Source organism: Gadus chalcogrammus, chromosome 7, assembly GCF_026213295.1.
Source record: "Gadus chalcogrammus isolate NIFS_2021 chromosome 7, NIFS_Gcha_1.0, whole genome shotgun sequence".
Taxonomy (NCBI): domain Eukaryota; kingdom Metazoa; phylum Chordata; class Actinopteri; order Gadiformes; family Gadidae; genus Gadus; species Gadus chalcogrammus.
In genome coordinates this window covers 31982446-32002000 of record NC_079418.1, presented here as the reverse complement: position 1 = coordinate 32002000, position 19555 = coordinate 31982446, and the positions used below count along the sequence as shown (strand labels likewise).

Below are 19555 nucleotides of genomic sequence, written 5' to 3'. Positions count from 1 at the left end.
GTATTCGCCAGCATTTAATATGCATATATTTAAAAGTTTAAAAATATGTAGGCCTACATACATTAGTATGTAGGCTAATTTATTAATCTAAAAACATGTACACAGGTGGCACACATGCTGTATGAGGACCCGATTATCAGACTGCATGTTTAAAGCGTTTCTTATTGTTCAGTCTATGAACAAAAGAAGGGTATTAAAGTATTCACAGATTCACAGTGAATTTAATCATATTTCTGCGTCTTCCCCTCATTTGACTTCTATGTAAATAGGAGAGCTGAAATGAGTTTCCTCCCAGCCCGCCCCAGGGAACGAGTCCCAAGCCTCTCCGACGGACAGGAAAGTCATTTGCTATGCGTTTACCAGAAAACACAAATAGGCATCTACAATCCAATTAAATTAAAACAACCAAAGTGTTCCGCTAATTCAGTTTTTATATTGAGGCTTGAGCTTGAAGAAGTAATGAAAGTAACAGTGTCTCCATTCCATGGCGCTAATGAAGGAAGGCATTATGGGTAGGTTTTGTGTTGCTGCATGTTGCCACTGATGACACGTTAAATAGTTTGTTACAGATTTCACGTTGTGGATTCATCATTATATCACAGATTCTTATGAGGAAGGGGATAGTGTTAATCTAAATCACGCTAGTGCTTAGGTTTGGTTTTATATTTCTATAGTGAGTATGCATCTCTGATGAGAAAGTACAGAGGTTAATGAGAAATTAATTTATCGGTATCCTTTTTTTGGAGATGCAAATTATATATAAATACACCACTAACATATCATCTTTAGTTAAAGGTCACCAGCCAAGCATAAATGTGACTGATTGTAAAGTCATATTGTAAATGAAAAACCATCAAAAGGAAAGGTGTACCTTTATACTAACGTCAATAGATCCACGTTAAAATACTTTATTTCCATTAGAATGAGCAGTACAAGTAATTCAGCCCCATTGTCGCTTTTTTAATTCACATTATTCGCTTCATCGCCTTTCCTATTAACGAAATGTTTGGCTATTCAGAAGAATGCTCCGTTCTCAGCAGGCGATGCGGTGCTGGCTTCAAACCCTCCACCTCCCTGGTCCTCAACCTCCAAACCCTCCACCTCCCTGGTCCTCAACCTCCAAACCCTCCACCTCCCTGGTCCTCACCCTCCAAACCCTCCACCTCCCTGGTCCTCGACCTCCAAACCCTCCACCTCCCTGGTCCTCGACCTCCAAACCCTCCACCTCCCTGGTCCTCAACCTCCAAACCCTCCACCTCCCTGGTCCTCAACCTCCAAACCCTCCACCTCCCTGGTCCTCGACCTCCAAACCCTCCACCTCCCTGCTCTTCAACCTCCAAACCCTCAACTCCCGGTCTTCAAGCTTCAAACCCTCACTCCTCTCCCTGCCAGGCTGGTCTTCAAGCTTCAAACCCTCACTTCTCTCCCTTCCAGGCCCTCTTCAACCTTTAAACCCTCTCTTCTCTCTCTTCCAGGCCCTCTTCAACCTTTAAACCCTCTCTTCTCTCTCTTCCAGGCCCTCTTCAACCTTTAAACCCTCTCACCTCTCTCTTCCAGGCCGGTCTTTGAGCTTTAAACCCTCTCTTCTCTCTCTTCCAGGCCCTCTTCAACCTTTAAACCCTCTCACCTCTCTCTTCCAGGCCGGTCTTTGAGCTTTAAACCCTCTCTCCTCTCTCTTCCAGGCCGGTCTTTGAGCTTTAAACCCTCTCTCCTCTCTCTTCCAGGCCGGTCTTTGAGCTTTAAACCCTCTCTCCTCTCCGGTCTTTAGGGAACAAAAAATGTCTCTCCTCTCCACCCCAGCGTCTCCGTGGGGTGGTGGGGTCTGCGTCGGGATAGGGTCCAGTCTTCAGTCTCCGATGGGTCCTCCTGGTTCTTGTGCTAAAGAAAAGATTGTCTAAAATACAAGACTGGAAAGTTCATTCTCCGCGGAGCCTCCCCGAGTCTTTCTGTTCTCTGTACTGGATAACTAAACCGCAGTCAAATCAAATAAATACATAAACAGATCAAGACAGGGAAAATGAAAGAGTTGCACACTTAGCATGACAAGGTGATCGTGTCTTCTGAACGTTACAGGTACGTCGTTAAACTGAAAAGTTGGTCCACTCCACCTGCTCTCTGTTTCTCTCTTTTGGTGTTAAAACAAATGAAAACCTGCAATCCCAACAACAAGTAATAAAAAGAAAAACTTTCCCCAGAAAAATCCACGATAAGCACAGAGTGGTTTGTAAAAGGACAGAAACATGGAACACAATCTAGTACAGCCTGGAGATGCGGGCAGTGAGGGGGAAACAAACGCCTTATAACAAACCTTATTCTAACAGTGAGAGAAGAAAAAAACGATATTCCGTAAAGGTATTAAAACAGGGTGAAGCAGAGTGGAAAACAAGACTGAAACGAAGAGAAAGTTAAACCTATGGCGCTGATGAATTAATCCGCCACGGAATAATTTGGTTCGGTCGGATGCTGATCGGAGCGTCGTGTCGGGAACGTTGAATAATAAACGGCGGGAGGACGAGAAGATGGCGGCGAGGTTGAGAGAGGTAGTCGATACGATGGCTGCAGGATGAGCAGGCCTCCATGTTAGGTTGGAGCATCAGCCTCTGGAGTGGGGGGGGGTGGGGGGGATGGCCAGGGTCCCCTCAAAGTCTTTCGGCCTCCTGGGTGGGGCCCGGGGGGGGGGGGGGGGGGGGGGCAGTTAGTAGGTCGAGTGGGTCTTCCGGTGCTGGAACCAGAGGGAGTTGGATGGAGGGGGGGGTGACGATGGGAACAGGAGAGAACAGTGAGCAGGACACACTGTGTGGTTTCATCAACACTGGACGAACCGCCGAAATGGGAAACGCTGCCTTAATCATGCAGTAGAGGTTCTCATATTTCACTTTACAAAATTAAGATATCAAATATATTATACAAAAGCATTAAGCTTCACTGTTTGTTTCATTAGAAAAGGTTGAACTTTAAAGATGAATAAATACCAGTGTAGTACATCTGCATTCATGCGGTCATGAAGACATCTTTGATCGTGGTAGATGATGATGACAACACAAACAAGATGGATGATACAAATAAACTAACAACAGGAATACATGAACACATGAATGGTGGAGTGCAACACAGCATGGACGTGACATGAACAATAATACAAATGAAAATAGATAAAAATGAAAATAAATAAATAAATAAATAATGAAATGTTAGTGAAGATGTCAACATAAATGACGGTATGAATGAATAAATACAAATAAATAACAAAAATAAAATGTTCACAATATGAATTGGGACCGACACATGCAGATCCACAAATTCATGTTGTCATTGGTGAAGTAAACAGCTGATGGACCGCTAAGTGGCGCCCTCTGCTGGTGAGACATGAGATGACGCCGGGCTTCAGGACAGCACGCTGGTGTCGTGTGAGCCCACGTCCTGCAGGTTCAGCCCCGCCGTACTTACGCCTCTCTCGTACACGGGGTTGTCGAACGCAGACTCCTCGGTCATGTTGTCGTAGGGCGGCAGCGACGACGGCATTCGGACCGACTTCCCCTGTAGTCTGCGATCGGAAACAAAACACCAACTGAATGACGGAGACAAAGGAAATATTTGATAAGTTGACTAAATATGTTTTGTTTGGTCACCGTGACGATATTCCATGTTGTTTCTAATGCCTTGACTTCGACCACCAAAGCGATATTCTTTGTAGTTTATTGCTACGGTTTAGTAACCGTAGCGATATCCGGTGAAGTTTATAGTAAATTTTTGGTCACATAGCGATTTTTGATGTAGCTTATAATTTGTGTTTGGTCCCCGTGGCGATATAAGGTGTTAGCCTGCCACCGCCCACCTACCTACTTCCACTCAATTTTCATTTCACTTCAGTACTAGGTCTGGGTCTGCTTCATATTCATGGGTTCCTTGGAAGCCAGATTTTTGGCGGTCCAATCAGCGAACAGAGTGAGTGGCTGAGAACGATGACGTCGAGGTCGCGCGCCAGTTTCAGTTGTAGTCAGAGGAAGACTTGGATACGAGAGAAGCTATTCGGTCTGTTGTGTGATCGCTGCCGAATATCGATCAATTAAAGCCATAGCAAGAACAAGCTTTGCTGAGTTTTGTTGGTGGCCATGATGTTGTGGTGCTTCTCCCCACCGGGTTCAGGAAAAGTTAGATTTTCCAGCTGGCTCCGTTAAGGCCTCCACACACCGGCGCCGCAGCGCAGCGTCGCGTATTTTACGCGCGTCAAAAGCACGCCCCTAGCACCAACAGGAGGCGGCGCGACCAGGGCGCGACGGCCGCGCTGCAGTATAAAATCAGGAAGTCACCTGTCAATCAACCGCAGCAAAGACACGAAACGCAATGGGTGAGTAGCCTATTGTAGCCTAGTTTATTTATTTTCCATCTTTTTGGCTGAATAATTGGAAAAATGTAGGCTAATCTGCGCAGTGAAAGTATGTTTTCAAGCATCAGATCAACTTAGTTTGTAGGGCACTTTATCGTTTTATTTACTGTCATTTCTTATTTATTTTATATTTTGCAATTATTCATCTACTGCATCAACAATCTCAATAACTGCAGGACCTTCTATTAAGCCTTTTTAGTATATAGTGCAGTCACCTTTTAAGGCCAATTGTTATTGTGTGTATTTATTGTATTGAGCTCCTGGATGGCTTTATTGATCCCCATTGGGACCAATACAGTATCTATCTATCTATCCATCTATCTATCCTTAACATAGCCACACATTTACATGTATGCAGCCAGTAGTTATCCATTTTAATTGAGCAAGCTCTTTTACATTTTATTGAGTTTTTTTTATTTCAACAGAACAAATAACTGTTGCCAGACAGAGGGGGGCTGCCCTTCTTCTCCTGCAAGGAGCAAGGAGAAGACGAAGGGTTTGGGTGCACCCCATCAATGAACAGAGACAAGAACAGGGGGTATGCCACAATCTGGTCCAGGAGCTCCGTGCAGATCCTGAGAGGCACGCCAATATTTCAATTCGCCACTAAGTGTGCAATGGCAGAACCATATGGTGCAGCCTATATGATGACCTATAATCTAGTTATTATCCCTCTCTGGTATACTCTTTTGCATATATATACTTTTTTTTTATCCCTCGGGATAAATACAGTGATGTTATTGCTGTGCTGGATTCAGTAGCCAGTGTATTTTATTTGAGTGCTCGAGACACTTAATGTTATTTTTCCCTAAATCCAGAGAGACAGTTAATACATGATCTGATACCAGAGAGACAGTTAATACATGACAATGCATTTTTGAGCTTGCCTGTGTTTCCTTTTACTTATCTATTTTATTGTATGAGAATGTTTCTATGTGAAGCACTTTGAGTCTGCTTCATGTATTAAAAGTGCTATATGAATGAAGTTGCCTTGCCTTAAATAAAAATATATATATTACAAGTAATCTGGTTTCTACCTACATGGTGTGATTATATGTGACTTGATTTCGTCTATTTCCCATTATGGTTAATGGTTTGGGTACTTAGTCCACCATTGTTGATTTCTCACCTGAAGATCCAATCTCCAGAGCTATGGCTCGCCAGGCAATGACCTTTTTGGAGTTGTCCTTGTAATGACGGGTACTTTGGTCATACAATTCGACATATTTTTCCACCTCGACGACCAGTCTCTCATCGTCCATTCTCGTAATTGTTTATCACAAACGAAAGAGGGCGACATCCAGTGGTGAAGGGTAGATATGGAGGTGCCTACGGGACCCGGGATGTACAAACCAGCTTTTACAAAGCGCTTTTTCAGGGGCGTCGACGCTCGGGAATAGAACATTGTCTCGAAGAGTAGTTGGGCGGCGCGGCGCGGAACGCTGCCGCGCGGCTAGTCGGCGCCGGTGTGTGCTAGTACACCCGGAATAATGGGGGCAGACTTTTTGACGCGACGCTGCGGCGCCGGTGTGTGGAGGCCTTTAGTGAAGGAGCCGGTCCCGTCGCATGATATACGTGACGACCAAACGCTATGCGATTGGTTATGGCAGATCCAGAGTGGCACTGGGCAGATCCAATCATTTTAAAACTTCAACAGACACCCGCCTCCAAGTGAGTGAACGTTTGTCAATCGGGCAGTTCCAGACCTTCTGTACAAATGAAATGAAGTACGATGGTCTGGTAGGACCAGGCGGTGTAGTTTAAAGTTAATTTCTAGTCACCATAGCGATATCCAGTGTAGTTATAGTTCGTTTCTGGTCACCATAGCGATGTGCTCTGTTGTTTATGGTTAGTTTCTGTTCACCATAGTAATATATTCTGTCTAGTTTAAAGTTAGTTTCTGGGCACCTTAGAGACGTGCTGTGTATTTTTAGTTAGATTCTGGTCAAGTAGCGATATATTCGGTGTAGGGAGTTCCTGGTCCTAGGGTGACCAGATTTGAGTTTGTGAAAAAGAGGACACTTCGTCGCGGGGGGGGGGGGGGGCGAAAACATGGGTATTTTTTTCTTTAGTTCGTCCGTGAACTTACATTTACGTTTAGGCATGGCTGCAGACAGTGGCGATCCTAGGTCCAATTGCGCCCCGGGCAAGATTGTTAACGGGGGGGGGGGGGGGGGGGGCTACGAACTTCAGTGGGGGTTTCATTCCGTCTATACACGGCACCTTCTCAACGAGCACATGAGATCGGTCGCCCAATGACAGACTCTCTCTACAGTCAGCTCGCGCAAGAAGGTGGAACGTAAGGGAGATACCATTTCCAGAACTTGGAAGGCCGTAATAACCATAGACATATACAATGGTAATAACTAGTAGGTTATGTGAAAGACCCAGAAACACAAATATGCGACGAGGCAAAAAAATATAAAAAGATAATAATAACAATAATATATATATTTTTTTTTTTTTGCGACGAGGCAAAATACCGGACGTTTTTGGAATCCCTGCCGGACGCATTTTTTAGGTCTCGAAAAGAGGACATGTCCGGGAAAAAGAGGACGTCTGGTCACCCTACTGGTCCCCATGGCGACGGGGTCTTACTTGGTGAAGTAGACGTAGACGGCCAGGACGGCCAGCAGCACTACCACGGCCGGGACCAACACCACCAGCGCCACGTTGGAGCCCTCCATGTCCAGCTCCGGGCTGGCCACTGGAACACAGACAGCACGCTCAGAGCACGGAGCAAGGTACTCATTTTACATGAAGAAAAATATGAACAAAATAATATAGAAAAATACATTGATAAAAAAATATATATATATATTAAATGCAGAGAAGACAAAAATGTTTTTTTCTCATAACAAATCCATCAAGGAAAAAATATCTTATGAAATATATAAAATATGTTTGTAATAACCACAATATAGAAATAAAAAATAATACATTATACATAATAGAAAAGAATAAAAATGCATAACTTCACGTTACTTTCTTTCAATAGATATAAGTTTGAATGTAGTGATAAGACGTACCGTCCAGCCTTCGCTCGTTCACAAACTTGCTGGTTGAAGCTGAAACACAGTCACCGGACGTTCAGAAAGGGAAATCAAATATAAGAACAGTTTTAATTGAATAAATACATGTGAATAAAAGTTATTAGGTTAGGTCATGATTTCTTAACATCCTCAGCGTGCCATCTCGTGTGCCAACCCAGTCTCACGGAAATACGTGACACTGTCACGTCATTTAATCTATTCATTCGTGATCTGGGACACGTAATTCCAATTTTTTCTTGCCAAAAGCATACATTTCTAACAATGTAGCTTTTGGCCACCCGTTTCTACTTTCACCTTTGATTCTGGGAAATTGTGACAATTCACAGATATATTTAATGCAGGTGCGCTGCTCTGTAGGCAAACCGCCACGATAAAAAGGTATCCGCTTCATCTCTTCTTTTTCGAATGAGTTTGAAATTTGTGCATTGATTAAATGACGTGACAGTGTCACATATTTCCGTGAGACTGGGTTGTGTGTGCGTAGACTAACATGTACATTTACATTAAAGGCATTTAGCAGACGCTGTTATCCAAAGTGACTTACAGTAAGTACAGTTGTCAGAAGAAAGAGAAACGAGAGTTACGTATGTAACTACGGTTCTATGAATTCTGGATGACCGCCAGAGGCCGTGCTTAACACTGGATGTTATCCATCACGCATGCGCAGGTCCTCATCCTCATCATCCTCATCGTCATCCGCTTATCCGGGGTCGGGTCGCGGGGGGAGCAGCTCAAGCAGGGGGCCCCAGACTTCCCTTTCCCGGGCCACATTGACCAGCTCTGACGGGGGGATCCCGAGGCGTTCCCAGGCCAGTGTTGAGATATAATCTCTCCACCTAGTCCTGGGTCTTCCCCGAGGTCTCCTCCCCACTGGACGTGCCTGAAACACCTCCCAAGGAAGGCGCCCAGTGGGCATCCTTACCAGATGCCCGAACCACCTCAGCTGACTCCTTTCTAAGTAAAGGAGCAGCGGCTCTAATCCGAGTTCCTCACGGATGGCTGAGCTTCTCACCCTATCCCTAAGGGAGACGCCAGCCACCCTTCTGAGAAAACTCATATTAAATACTCGACCTGCATGCGCAGGTCGAGTATTTAATATCAAAAAAGTCACACGTGACCGGGGATGACGTCGGGGTGCCCGTCTATATAAGCCCACGTCACACTCCAAGATGTCCCTTCAGAATCTTCTTGCAAGATTCCGAGTGACAGAGAACTCTGGCGGTCAACGAGAATTCATAGAACCATAGTTACATATGTAACTCTCGTTCTATTTCATTCTTACTGACCGCTAGAGGCAGACCTTAAAAAACAGATGCAGCCACTGCGTGGTGAGCATCTACATTGACTCTGTAAAATCGGGCAAAGGTGCACGCTGAAACCCAGGAGGCCGCTGCACAAATCTCAATTAGAGGCACTCCTCTTAGTGCTGCCCAGGAGGTGGAGACACTCCTGGTGGAATGGCCTCTGATGTTAAGAGGCAAAGGCAGTCCTCTTGACTTGTATGCCTCCTCAATTACCTCCACCACCAACTTGGAAAGCCTCTGTCTGGACGGCGCTTGCCCCTTCCTCGGGCCCCCGTAGCAGACAAACAGGCCATCAGACTGGCGAAAACCAGCAGCTTCCTGTATGTAACATCTCAATGATGGGTTAGGCCACAGTGCCAACCCTGTGCCACTGTTCACTCACTGACAATGCATGAAGCTCACTCACACGCTTGGCTGACGCGATCGCTAGAAGAAAGGCAACCTTTGCCGACAGCCATTTCAGTGGCGCCTGATCCAGGGGCTCAAACGGGAGGAGACAGAGGGCTCCAAGTACCAGAGGTAGGTCGCATGAGGGAGCCTTGACAGCCCGTGGGGGGTTCCTCCGCTGGGCTCCTTTAAGAAATCGGGTCACCAAAGAATGAGACCGCACCGTCTGGCTATCAACCTTAACGTGTCTGGATGAAATGGCAGCCACATAGACCCTTAAAGTGGAGCAGATAGCTTCCTTTCCAGTAAGGACTTCAAAAAACGCAGTATAATTGGCACTGAGGAACACTCCGGTACCTCTCTCTGAGCCTCACACCACATTGCAAACATCTTCCACCTGTTAGCATAAAGTGCCCTGGTGGAGGGAGCTCTTGAGTCTATGATGGTTTGAACTACCTCCTGGTCACATTACATTATAAGTGGATCAGGCCCCTCAAGGGCCAAACCCCTAGCTGCAGGCACTCTGGTCTGGGGTGCCAGATGTGGCCCCCCAGCTGTGAGAGCAGGTCCCGCCTCTTCGGCAGGCACCATGGATCTCCTTCCAGCAGCCTGTACTGTATTACTGGAAACCAAGGTCTCCCTGGCCAGTTTGGGTCAACCAGCAGGGGTCTGTGGCTCCCCTTCTGAGCTCTGTGTAGAGTTAACCCTATCAGTGGAAATGGCGGGAAGGCATAAAGGTGCTGACGTGGCCATGGATGGGCCAAGGCATCCTTTCCCATCGGACTCGTCTCTGACAGAGAGAACCAGAGAGGGACAGCACTTCCGCTGTATTTAGCATGCGAGAGGGAAATACTTTCAGAAAACTGTTCAGCCCTCGTAAGTCCAGTATAGGGCGAAACCCACCCTCTTTTTTTGGAACTAAAAAAGAGGGTGGGTAAAACCCACCTTCTCGATCTCGATGGCTTTCTTCTCCAGGAGGGTGGATACCTGCTGGCTGAGGGCCTGTCGCCTTGTGGGATCGCGAACTGTAGTCAGTCTGATCCCCCTGAAAAGTGGGGGCCGGCGTTGGAATTGGAGATTGTACCCCTTGGAAAGCGTGGCCACCACCCAAGGGTCTGTAGTGCAACTTCCCCAGCAGATGAGGTGCTGCTGGGCGTAGCGCCCGACGCCCGGCCCTGAGCCGTCAGTACCTGCCCCCACGTCCTCTTGGGAAGCCTGGGGGGGGGGGACCCCGACTCCTCTGTGCCTGGGGTGCAGGTCTTGTGGGAGCCCGACGGGGTTGATAGGGTCGCTCAGGAGCTGGTGAGGTCCTGAGATAACCACTAGGACGTGCTAGCGGCAGAGGATGATTGGTGCTATAACCTTGCGGAGGCTGCTGTCTCGGTAGGGATGTAGCTCCCCGAAGGCTAGCAAACTGCTGCTGTGTCTGGTTAGCCTGGATGCCACGATCCAAGGCCTGTTGTGCTGCTGGGCCAAAAAGCTCTCCCGGAACTACGGGGATAGTGCGGAGGGTTCTCCGGCATGGCTCTGATAATGGGGACTGGGCCAGCCATACCAGGCGGCGAGCCAGCATAAGCGACGACATCAGCCTACCAAGCTCTCTGGTCATGAAGGCAAACGCCTGCAAAGATGTAGAGTCACTTAGACTCTGTGGAGGAGTTCCGAATACGGCCCATACGTGCCGCTGTGTCATAGCACTTCGTTAATAGGTCATCAGTGATGCGGCCTCAACACCTCCTCTGGTGCCACAATGAGGGAGGCAATGGTCGGCTCTACGACTGGCCTTCGGTCAAGTCCATGCTTGCTGGCATTCTGCATTGAAGCCAAGGCCCTGCTGTCACTGGTGTGATGAGATAGAGATCTGGGGTCTGGCCAGCATCTGTGAAGCTCCTCAATATATGGCTGGGAGGGAGGCACAGAAAAAGTATCTTGTGGCGGGACACGCCTAAAGAATGCACTAGCTGGAGCAATTGCTGATGGAGCCTCATCCAACCCTTAGCGGGCCAGTGCCAATCGGACCACTAGCTTAACCGTGGCCCGGGAAGCTTCTGAGCATGCGCTAGACCCACTCCCTACATGCTAGGATCCATCTTCAGAAGCCTGGGTAGAAGCCTCTACCTCGCCCTGTCCCAGCCTGTCCTCAAAGAACTTGCTACAGGATGCCCTCGTAGACAGGGCATCTCCGTCCCATTCTGGTGTAGTTGGAGCCTCAACCTGAGGGATTGACATCTGGGTTGACGCTAACCTTACTGGCTTAAGGTTAAAGAGCAAACTCTTAATCTTAGCGAACTCTGACAGTAGCTTGTCTACTTTGGCAGCATAACCGTCAGCCTTCCTAACCTTCTTCCTTGGCGGGGCAGCCCTGGGTGGGGAGCGGACCCTTACAACTGGTTCTCTTCCAGGCGGGGGAAGCTTGCCTTCAACCTGAGGTCCTTCCACCTCGGCTAGTCTTGCCACTTTCAGCCTATGTGGCATGAAACTGCAATTCATACACTGATCGTCGGACAGCCCCTCCCTCAGGTGGACCACATCGAGGCATGCAAGGCATTCATCATGTCCATCTAGGGCTAGCAGTGGAGCCATGCAAGTTGGGCAACCATGTGAGCCTAACATGCTGGGGGAGTTAAGCTATCCAAAATAGTATTTTTCCAGAGTGAAGAAGTTACTACTGAGCGAAAGCACCCGACGGTAATAATTCAACAAAAGGGCAGCAACTGCACAACGTGAGAAACTCAAACTAAAACAGTGTTTTGTTTTTTTCTTATTTACCCACTAGCCTTAACCGTAATGGGGAGCTTCTGCTCTTAAATTCCAAACAAGGGAGTACACACTTTAACGAGCGAAAACACTTGTCAGGGAGCCTTTAATTAACTGAAACAAAAGTTGCCACAAAAGGCAGCAAACGCCGGTAATGGCAATCTCCGCTGCAGCGAGGCAAACAAAACGAGACGTAAGCTTAAGTGGGTGCCGAAAACAGGATCCCCTTTTCTTACTTAACTTTAAAGCTAACACAGAGAGAATACTTACCTTAGCAGCCGGTACAGCTGGTGAAGACGCTGTGTTAGCTTAGCGTTAATGTGAGCCGAGCTCACCGGCGAAAGCACCGGTATGCGGCGTTCATAACATAGCCGTGCGTGACTAATCGCAGCCCTTGGAGGACGGATCCGTGGCTCCAACCATGCGGTTGCAGGGCTACCAGCAAAGAGTCACCGGCTAATATTGCTTCTATTCAAGCTTATTTCGTACTCGTACGAGAAGATACAAGGGACATCTTGGAGAGTGACGTGGGCTTATATAGACGGGCAGCCCGACGTCATCCCCGGTCACGTGTGACTTTTTGGATATTAAATACTCAGTAAGAATGAAATAGAACAACAATATATCGCTGTCGGTACAGTAAGGATGTTCATAGAACAAAGTGCCATGTAATAACCATCACTAGGTTAACCCATTCCCCGTACAGAACTCAGACAGCTAGGATAAGACGCTATGTACAAAGAAACGCCGTTGGATCGTCCAGTAAACCGGTTATCTCCGGTCGTACCTTTGCAGGCGGGCGGTGTGCTGTTCCACTGGGACGGGTGTCCCGGGACGCAGGCGATGGCGGGCTCCCCCTGCAGCTCGTAGCCGGGGTGGCAGGAGAAGGTGAGCGACTCCCCCGCTTGGTAGAAGGCCTTCTCGGAGCTCTGCACGCTAGTGGACGGGGCGCCGGGGTTCCTGCACGGCTCGTAGCGCTCCGCTGCCGACAGGGGAGAGAGGCCATCTTGAAGAGGTCGACATGCAACCGACCGCTGCCATCTTGAAGAGGTCGACATACAACCGACCGCCATCTTGAAGAGGTCAACCAGAACGGGCAGAGTGCCATCCTATTGATTTTTTATTGCATTTGATTGACACTCCTGCCCTTCAGAACTAGCAGAAGCATGCATGAACTCCGGTCACCCTCAACTGAGCGAATAATAACAAAGTAAATAAAATATACATTTAAAGTTGGCCATACACCATCTTGAACAGTGACGAGGACAGACAGACAGAATCTTGGAGAGGGAACATGCCTAGTAAGCGTTTTAAATAGCTTGGAAAATATGTCATTGTGGATGTGTGTGTGTGTGTCTGTGCGTGTGTGTAGTTGTTTGTGTGTGTGTAAAACCTACACACATACACACACTCAGACTCACCCGGCTACACATCAACGCACACACACACACACACACACACACACACACAAACACAAACACACGCACACAATTCCTACAAAACTAAGTTTTTCATAACACCCCCCATCATCATCATTCTCCTCCTCCTCCTCCCCATCATCCCTATCGCCACGGCGACGGTACTCACGGACACACTTGGGCAGCCGGTCGCTCCACTTGGGCTTGGCGGCGTCCCGGCGGCAGCAGGTGAGCACGGCGGCGCCGGCCAGCTGGTAGCCCTTCTGACAGGCGTACTGCACGGTGGAGCCCACCGAGAGCCGCTGGGCCGACAGCGTGCGGCGGCCGTGCTCCACCGCCCCAGGGTCCGGACACGTCAGCACTGGGGGGGGGGGGGACCAGAGGAGGAGGTCAGGGGTCAGTAGGACAGAGGAGGACCAGAGGAGGACCAGAGGAGGACCAGAGGAGGACCAGAGGAGGGTCAGAGGGGGACCAGAGGAGGGTCAGAGGAGGGTCAGAGGAGGACCAGAGGAGGAGGTCAGGAGACACAAGGACAGAGGAGGACCAGAGGAGGACCAGAGGAGGACCAGAGGAGGGTCAGAGGAGGACCAGAGGAGGGTCAGAGGAGGACCAGAGGAGGACCAGAGGAGGGTCAGAGGAGGACCAGAGGAGGACCAGAGGAGGACCAGAGGAGGGTCAGAGAGGGACCAGAGGAGGACCAGAGGAGGACCAGCGGAGGACCAGAGGAGGGTCAGAGGAGGGTCAGAGGAGGACCAGAGGAGGGCCAGAGGAGGACCAGAGGAGGGTCAGAGGAGGACCAGAGGAGGACCAGAGGAGGACCAGAGGAGGACCAGAGGGGGACGTCAGAATGGACCGGAGCAGAAGGAACAGCAGGAGATGTTCTGGTCCCCCCCCCTCTCACCCTGGTCTCTCCCCCCTCAACCTGGTCCCACTCCCCCATCTCACCCGTTCCGCTATCCCTCCCCCCCCCCCCTCGCCCCGCCCTCCCCCCTCTCACCCGTGCCTCCCCCCTCTCACCCTGGTCTCCCCCCGGTCTCCCCCGTGCCTCCCCCCTCTCACCCTGGTCTCCCCCCCCTCCCCCTCCCTCTCCCCCGTGCCTCCCCCCTCTCACCCTGATCGCAGCGGGGGACGTCCGCGCTCCAGCTGAGGTCCCACTGGCACATGAGGATCTCGGCCCCCCCCAGCTCGAACCCGGGGTAGCACTGGTAGGTGACCACCGTGCCGTGGATCAGGTCCGGGTGGGACGTGCTCTTCCAGCCGTTGCTGATCTCCGGCAGCTCCGAGCAGGTGTCGTTACGGGCCACCTCTGGAGACGGTGGGGGGGGGGGGGGGGGGGGGGGGGGGGAGAGTGGGCGTGGTCAGCATGAACGGTCACAGGAAACAGCGGACTGAATAATATTAAATAATAATAATAATAATATCGAACATCGCTCTAGAAGGACCACATACCTGCATGTGCACTTGTGTGTGTAGGAGCATGTGCGTTCAGGTGTGTGCCTACATGCATGTTGGTGAAGGTCCTTGAATATGAGTGTGTGCGTGTGTGTGTGTGCCTAAATGCAGGCATGTGTGTGTAAGTGTGTGTGTGTGCATATGTGTGTATGTATTTTTTGTACCCTTGAACAAAGACCGATCTCATCCCAGAAATATTTGAATCCTGTCTCTTGTAATGTGATTGGTGGATGCAAATAAAGAATTAAAATGTATATGTCCGTGCGTGTATGCGTGCGTGCGTGCGTGCGTGCGTGCGTGCGTGCGTGCGTGCGTGCGTGCGTGCGTGCGTGCGTGCGTGCGTGCGTGCGTGCGTGCGTGCGTGCGTGCGTGCGTGCGTGCGTGCGTGCGTGCGTGCGTGCGTGCGTGCGTGCGGCTCACCAAAGAAGTGCACCACGAAGCCGTTGTTGTAGCCGTAGATGTTGGTGGCCGGGTCGGACTGGAACTGCACGGTGACGTCGGACATGGACGTGAACAGCTTGAAGTGCGGCCGCGAGCCGCCGTACTGACCCAGGATGTTCGCCGTCAGGTCGTCCCCGTCGTAGAAGGTCAAGAGGTCGTTCTTCCCCAGGTTCAGTCTGGGACGAGCGGGGAAACGATGGGACGGCGGTTAAACATCAAAACACGTCAACGGTCAAAGGACTGCGCTTATACTGCGCTTTTTCTAACCAGTGGCCGCTCAAAGCGCTGCACAACACTGCCGCACGTTCACCCGTTCATGCACACATTCACACACCAACGGCGGAGTCAGCCACGCAGGGCGACAGCCAGCTCGTCAGGAGCAATCAGGGTGAGGCGTCTCGCTCAGGGACACCTCGACCCTCAGCTAGGAGGAGCCGGGGGTCGAACTAGCAACCTTCAGGTTCCCGCTCTACATCCTGGACCACATGCCTCCCCACTACCGTATCAATTAATAGTTATTATTAAGCAGAACCTCAGGGGCGACTGGTCGTCGGACGTGGCAGTTGGGGGCTTTGGCTCCCAGTCCAAAGGTAGCGGGTTCGATTCCGAATGTCCGCAATGCGTTCCTCCCTCGAACCCCCGACCCGCCGGTGTGAGCGGGTCTGACCGGGTCTGACGGTTCGGATTTAAGTGTGTTCTTCTAAACGATGACCAGAACAGAGCGGAGGGGGGGGGGGGGGTTGTCCCATGACACTGCTCTCCATCTGGTCCTCAGAACCTCTGCCTGGAGACCAAGTGAGATTACACCGACTGAGAATCAGCCTTGGGTGGATTAAAATGTAAATGTTGTTTACAAACTGAAAGTGAAATAAATACTAAATAATTCAAGAACTTTTTTCTTCCCGTTCTGTTTGCCCGTTATGAAAACGCATATGCGATATTGTTTGTTTATGTAAATAGGAGTGAGGAAACAGAGATTGTTTATTCGCTGCATTATCATATTCATTGAGCAAACGTCGCCACAGGTCGTGTGAATAAAGTTGCTTCTTTATGATTACTGCAGGACAGAGGAGGGCGAACGAAGGGAATGTTTTGTCAAAAATACTAATTAAAAAACCTACCGCCGCTCCACAATTAACCACGACGCCTACAGCCAGCCATTAAGGTAACCACGGAGAATGAATTAAAAACACAAAAGCAGTCCATTACCAACACCTCATGTCGTAGCCACGGTATAGAGCTAGAACTATAAGCACTTTAGCAATTTATAACCTTTAACCTGCGGTCTTTGTTGTTTCCACCCTAGTTCTCCAGGTGTTGGTCAATAGGTTGTGTCCGTCGCACCACTCTGACGTAACGCTACAGCCATAGTCGCCATATTGTTTTGATTGTTTTGATTGTTTTGATTGTATTGATTCTTACGGAAGAGGATCCGGGCCAGAGGTGATTTTCCTATTGAGGTCTGAGTTTAAAGTCAGAATACTGCGATTAAATTCTGAATTCTGACTTTAATCCCAAAACTAAATTGACCAAAAAAACAAATAAAAAATGCACACCTTGCCTTATCGTCCTCCCTAGATTATGATCTAAAATGAAAACGCTTTTATGTATGCTGGCATACGGGCAATAAAGATTAAAAAAATGTATACAATACAAAGACGTGCATAACAATCTTATTTTCCCGTTAAGCAGAGAGAGAGAGAGAGAGAGAGAGGGGGGGAGAGAGAGAGAGGGTGAGGGAGAGAGAGAGAGAGGGAGAGAGAGAGAGAGAGAGACAGAGAGAGAGAGAGACAGAGAGAGAGGGGAGGGAGAGAGAGAGGGAGGGAGAGAGAGAGAGGGAGGGAGAGAGAGAGAGAGGGGAGGGAGAGAGAGAGGGAGGGAGAGAGAGAGAGAGGGAGGGAGAGAGGGAGAGAGAGAGAGAGGGAGGGGGAGAGAGAGAGAGAGAGAGGGGGGAGAGAGAGAGAGGAAGAGAGAGAGAGAGAGAGGGGAGGGATAAGTAGAGCGGGGGACAAGGGGGGGGGATTCCCAGAGTGTGATTGAGGCGCTGCCGCCAGTGATTCATTTAGGAATGCATTAACCTTTCCACGGGGGGACTGTGGGGGCTGGGGGGGGGGGGGCTGGCGACGGACCAGGTAGGGGGCCCGGTGCTCGGCAGCGAGCAGCGCTTGACATTTATTCAGAAACCGGGGAGCCACAAAATAATAAGCCACCAGGACGGTAGTTTCCTTCTGAAGTAATCAACGAAAGGGAGGGAGGGGAGGAGGGAGGGAGGGAGAGGGGGAGGGGGGGAGGTTGTTTCGCTGTTTGCTGTTCTTCCCGAGGCGGGCTTCACGATGCCCAGCGTGGGTCTAGGATTGTGTTCCGCTGGTACCCGGGACATGACTCGGAACGAAAAACAATTAAAAGCCGTCCTGAGAAATAAAAAAGTGAGCGAAGACGCGTGTCGTGGACGGGGAGCGCGCTATCAATTACAGCGGCGCCCTCCACGCCCGGCGTGTTTACTCTGCATCTCGTTACGCGGACCGCTGCACACGCTCCGTTCCCCGATCCTACCCGCAGAAGAGACTTTTAAAAGGCCGATATGAACTCCTACCTCCCCCCATGTACCCAGTTTCTCCTCCAGCTCCATCTACACATATTAACACATACATGGCGGGAGATTGCTTCGCCGGGAAATGGGATTTCTAATCGGTCTGGTCCGACCACTTTCTGTCGTCTCTCTCTTTTCGTCGCTCGCTGCGTTCCTTCTCTCTGTTGTCGTATCTTCGTTCCTCTGACAGTCCTGGTCCACAGAGACCTCCTCCGGGATCAGAACAGAGCCCTCTCTATCCTCTGTGGGGATCTCTAACTTGTTCAGACCTCTTGGTTCCTCTCTTTCTGTCTTTGTTTAGCGTAGCGTGTGTAGCTCGGCATGACGAGATTTGGCGGGTTTATGCTTCGCTCCTTAACGAGGAAGGGGAATTGTTTTTCCCTCCCCCCCATGTGGTGATAATCCTGACGACTCTTCATTAGTGTTCTTCAACGGCATGTCTGAGTTTAGTGGCAATTCCAAATTCCTCGTTTGCAATAGAAAAGTGAAAAGTAATCTAAATCACGGTAAAACGTTGAGGGCCTTTCTCAGAAACACAACCACGATTTCCACGGAGCCGACTCGTAGAAGTATTCCCTGGAATACGTTTGTGTTTCCCCTTGGGCCTCTTCCATCCACTTCCTACACTCAGACCTTCGTGATTGGTTAGACGCTTCCACATCAACCGATATGCCATCCCTTCCTGTCAAACTCTCTCCTTTTCAAAAACAGTGTTTCCTAAACTCAGCGCCGGGATTCGAAAGGGGCTGTGATCCCATGGAGGTGCCACCGTCTGACACACCGAGCTCTGAGCTCTGAGCACACCTTTGGTCACGAGCCTTTCATGTGCCACCGGGCCCCAGGGACACTGGAACAGTATCCCGGGTCCAGGGTAATAACCCCGGCTTTAAAGAACCCTTTGTTCCCCTGACGCCCCAGCCCACCGCCGACATTACCCCTTTTGAATCCTGTCACCTCTCCGTCTAAAGTGCACCCCCTGTTCGCCAGTCAGCTCACCGCCGGGTTCTGATGAGCTTGTTTTCTTGCCGCCTGCTTTGCTTTGTCCCGGTCCCCATGGATAGAAGCCACCTGTCCGTCTGTCTGTCGCCAAATTACACATCAGAGCTGCTGCTGTAATCCCCGACTCGCTCTGGGAGGCTAACCGAAGAGCGACCAACTGACAAACCCATCACCGCCCCCTCTCTGTCCGCCGCAGCAATCTGCGGCCAGACAGACCCGGGATCTGTTCCTGACTCCCGTGGGGATTCTTTACACCAACATGTCTCTCGATACTCTGAGTATACCTTCTTCTGTTCTTTGTCCTCCTCACTGAGACGTGAGTGAAGGCCCCCTCTCACTCTCTCTCTCTCTCTCTCTCTCTCTCTCTCTCTCTCTCTCTCTCTCTTGAATCGGGTCTCTTTCAGGTCCTCTAAACCACCTTGTTGTCACCCTCCCATTGGCTGGTTTTGTCGTTGTGCTCCTTGGATCAGTCTCAGGTGTCTCTCGGCCTTCCCACCCCGCCTACAAACTACTTCTCTTCTATCGTAGTTTGATTCTAGTGAGTGACAGCTGTGGTCGACGTGATGTCATGGGCGTCGACTTAGATACAGATAACTGGCTGGATCAAAAAAGCGGTTAATAGGATGTTTTTAAAAAAATTAAAATTAAATATAACTGGTTGGCTCTAAAAAGATTGTCACGGTTTTTAAAAATAATAAAATATCCCTCATAAAATATTTTTTGATTATTTTTCACACACGGTAATTTATCTAAAATATTTTGTGATG

The 19555-nt window shown here is 49.6% G+C and overlaps 1 protein-coding gene across 1 annotated transcript in view; it reads right to left on the bottom strand.

Annotated features, from left to right (window-relative positions):
- Positions 1-2867: 2867 nt before the first annotated feature.
- The window catches only part of LOC130386157 (seizure protein 6-like), a 44834-nt gene continuing 28146 nt past the window's right edge, over positions 2868-19555 (bottom strand). The window contains exons 8-14 of the mRNA XM_056594932.1: positions 15179-15375; positions 14418-14612; positions 13476-13667; positions 12676-12870; positions 7417-7455; positions 6986-7094; positions 2868-3544 (exon numbers count right to left, since the gene is read on the bottom strand). Of these exons, the coding sequence (XP_056450907.1) occupies positions 3385-3544; positions 6986-7094; positions 7417-7455; positions 12676-12870; positions 13476-13667; positions 14418-14612; positions 15179-15375 (1087 nt within the window). The 3' untranslated portion in view covers positions 2868-3384. The remainder of the gene's footprint in view (positions 3545-6985; positions 7095-7416; positions 7456-12675; positions 12871-13475; positions 13668-14417; positions 14613-15178; positions 15376-19555) is intronic.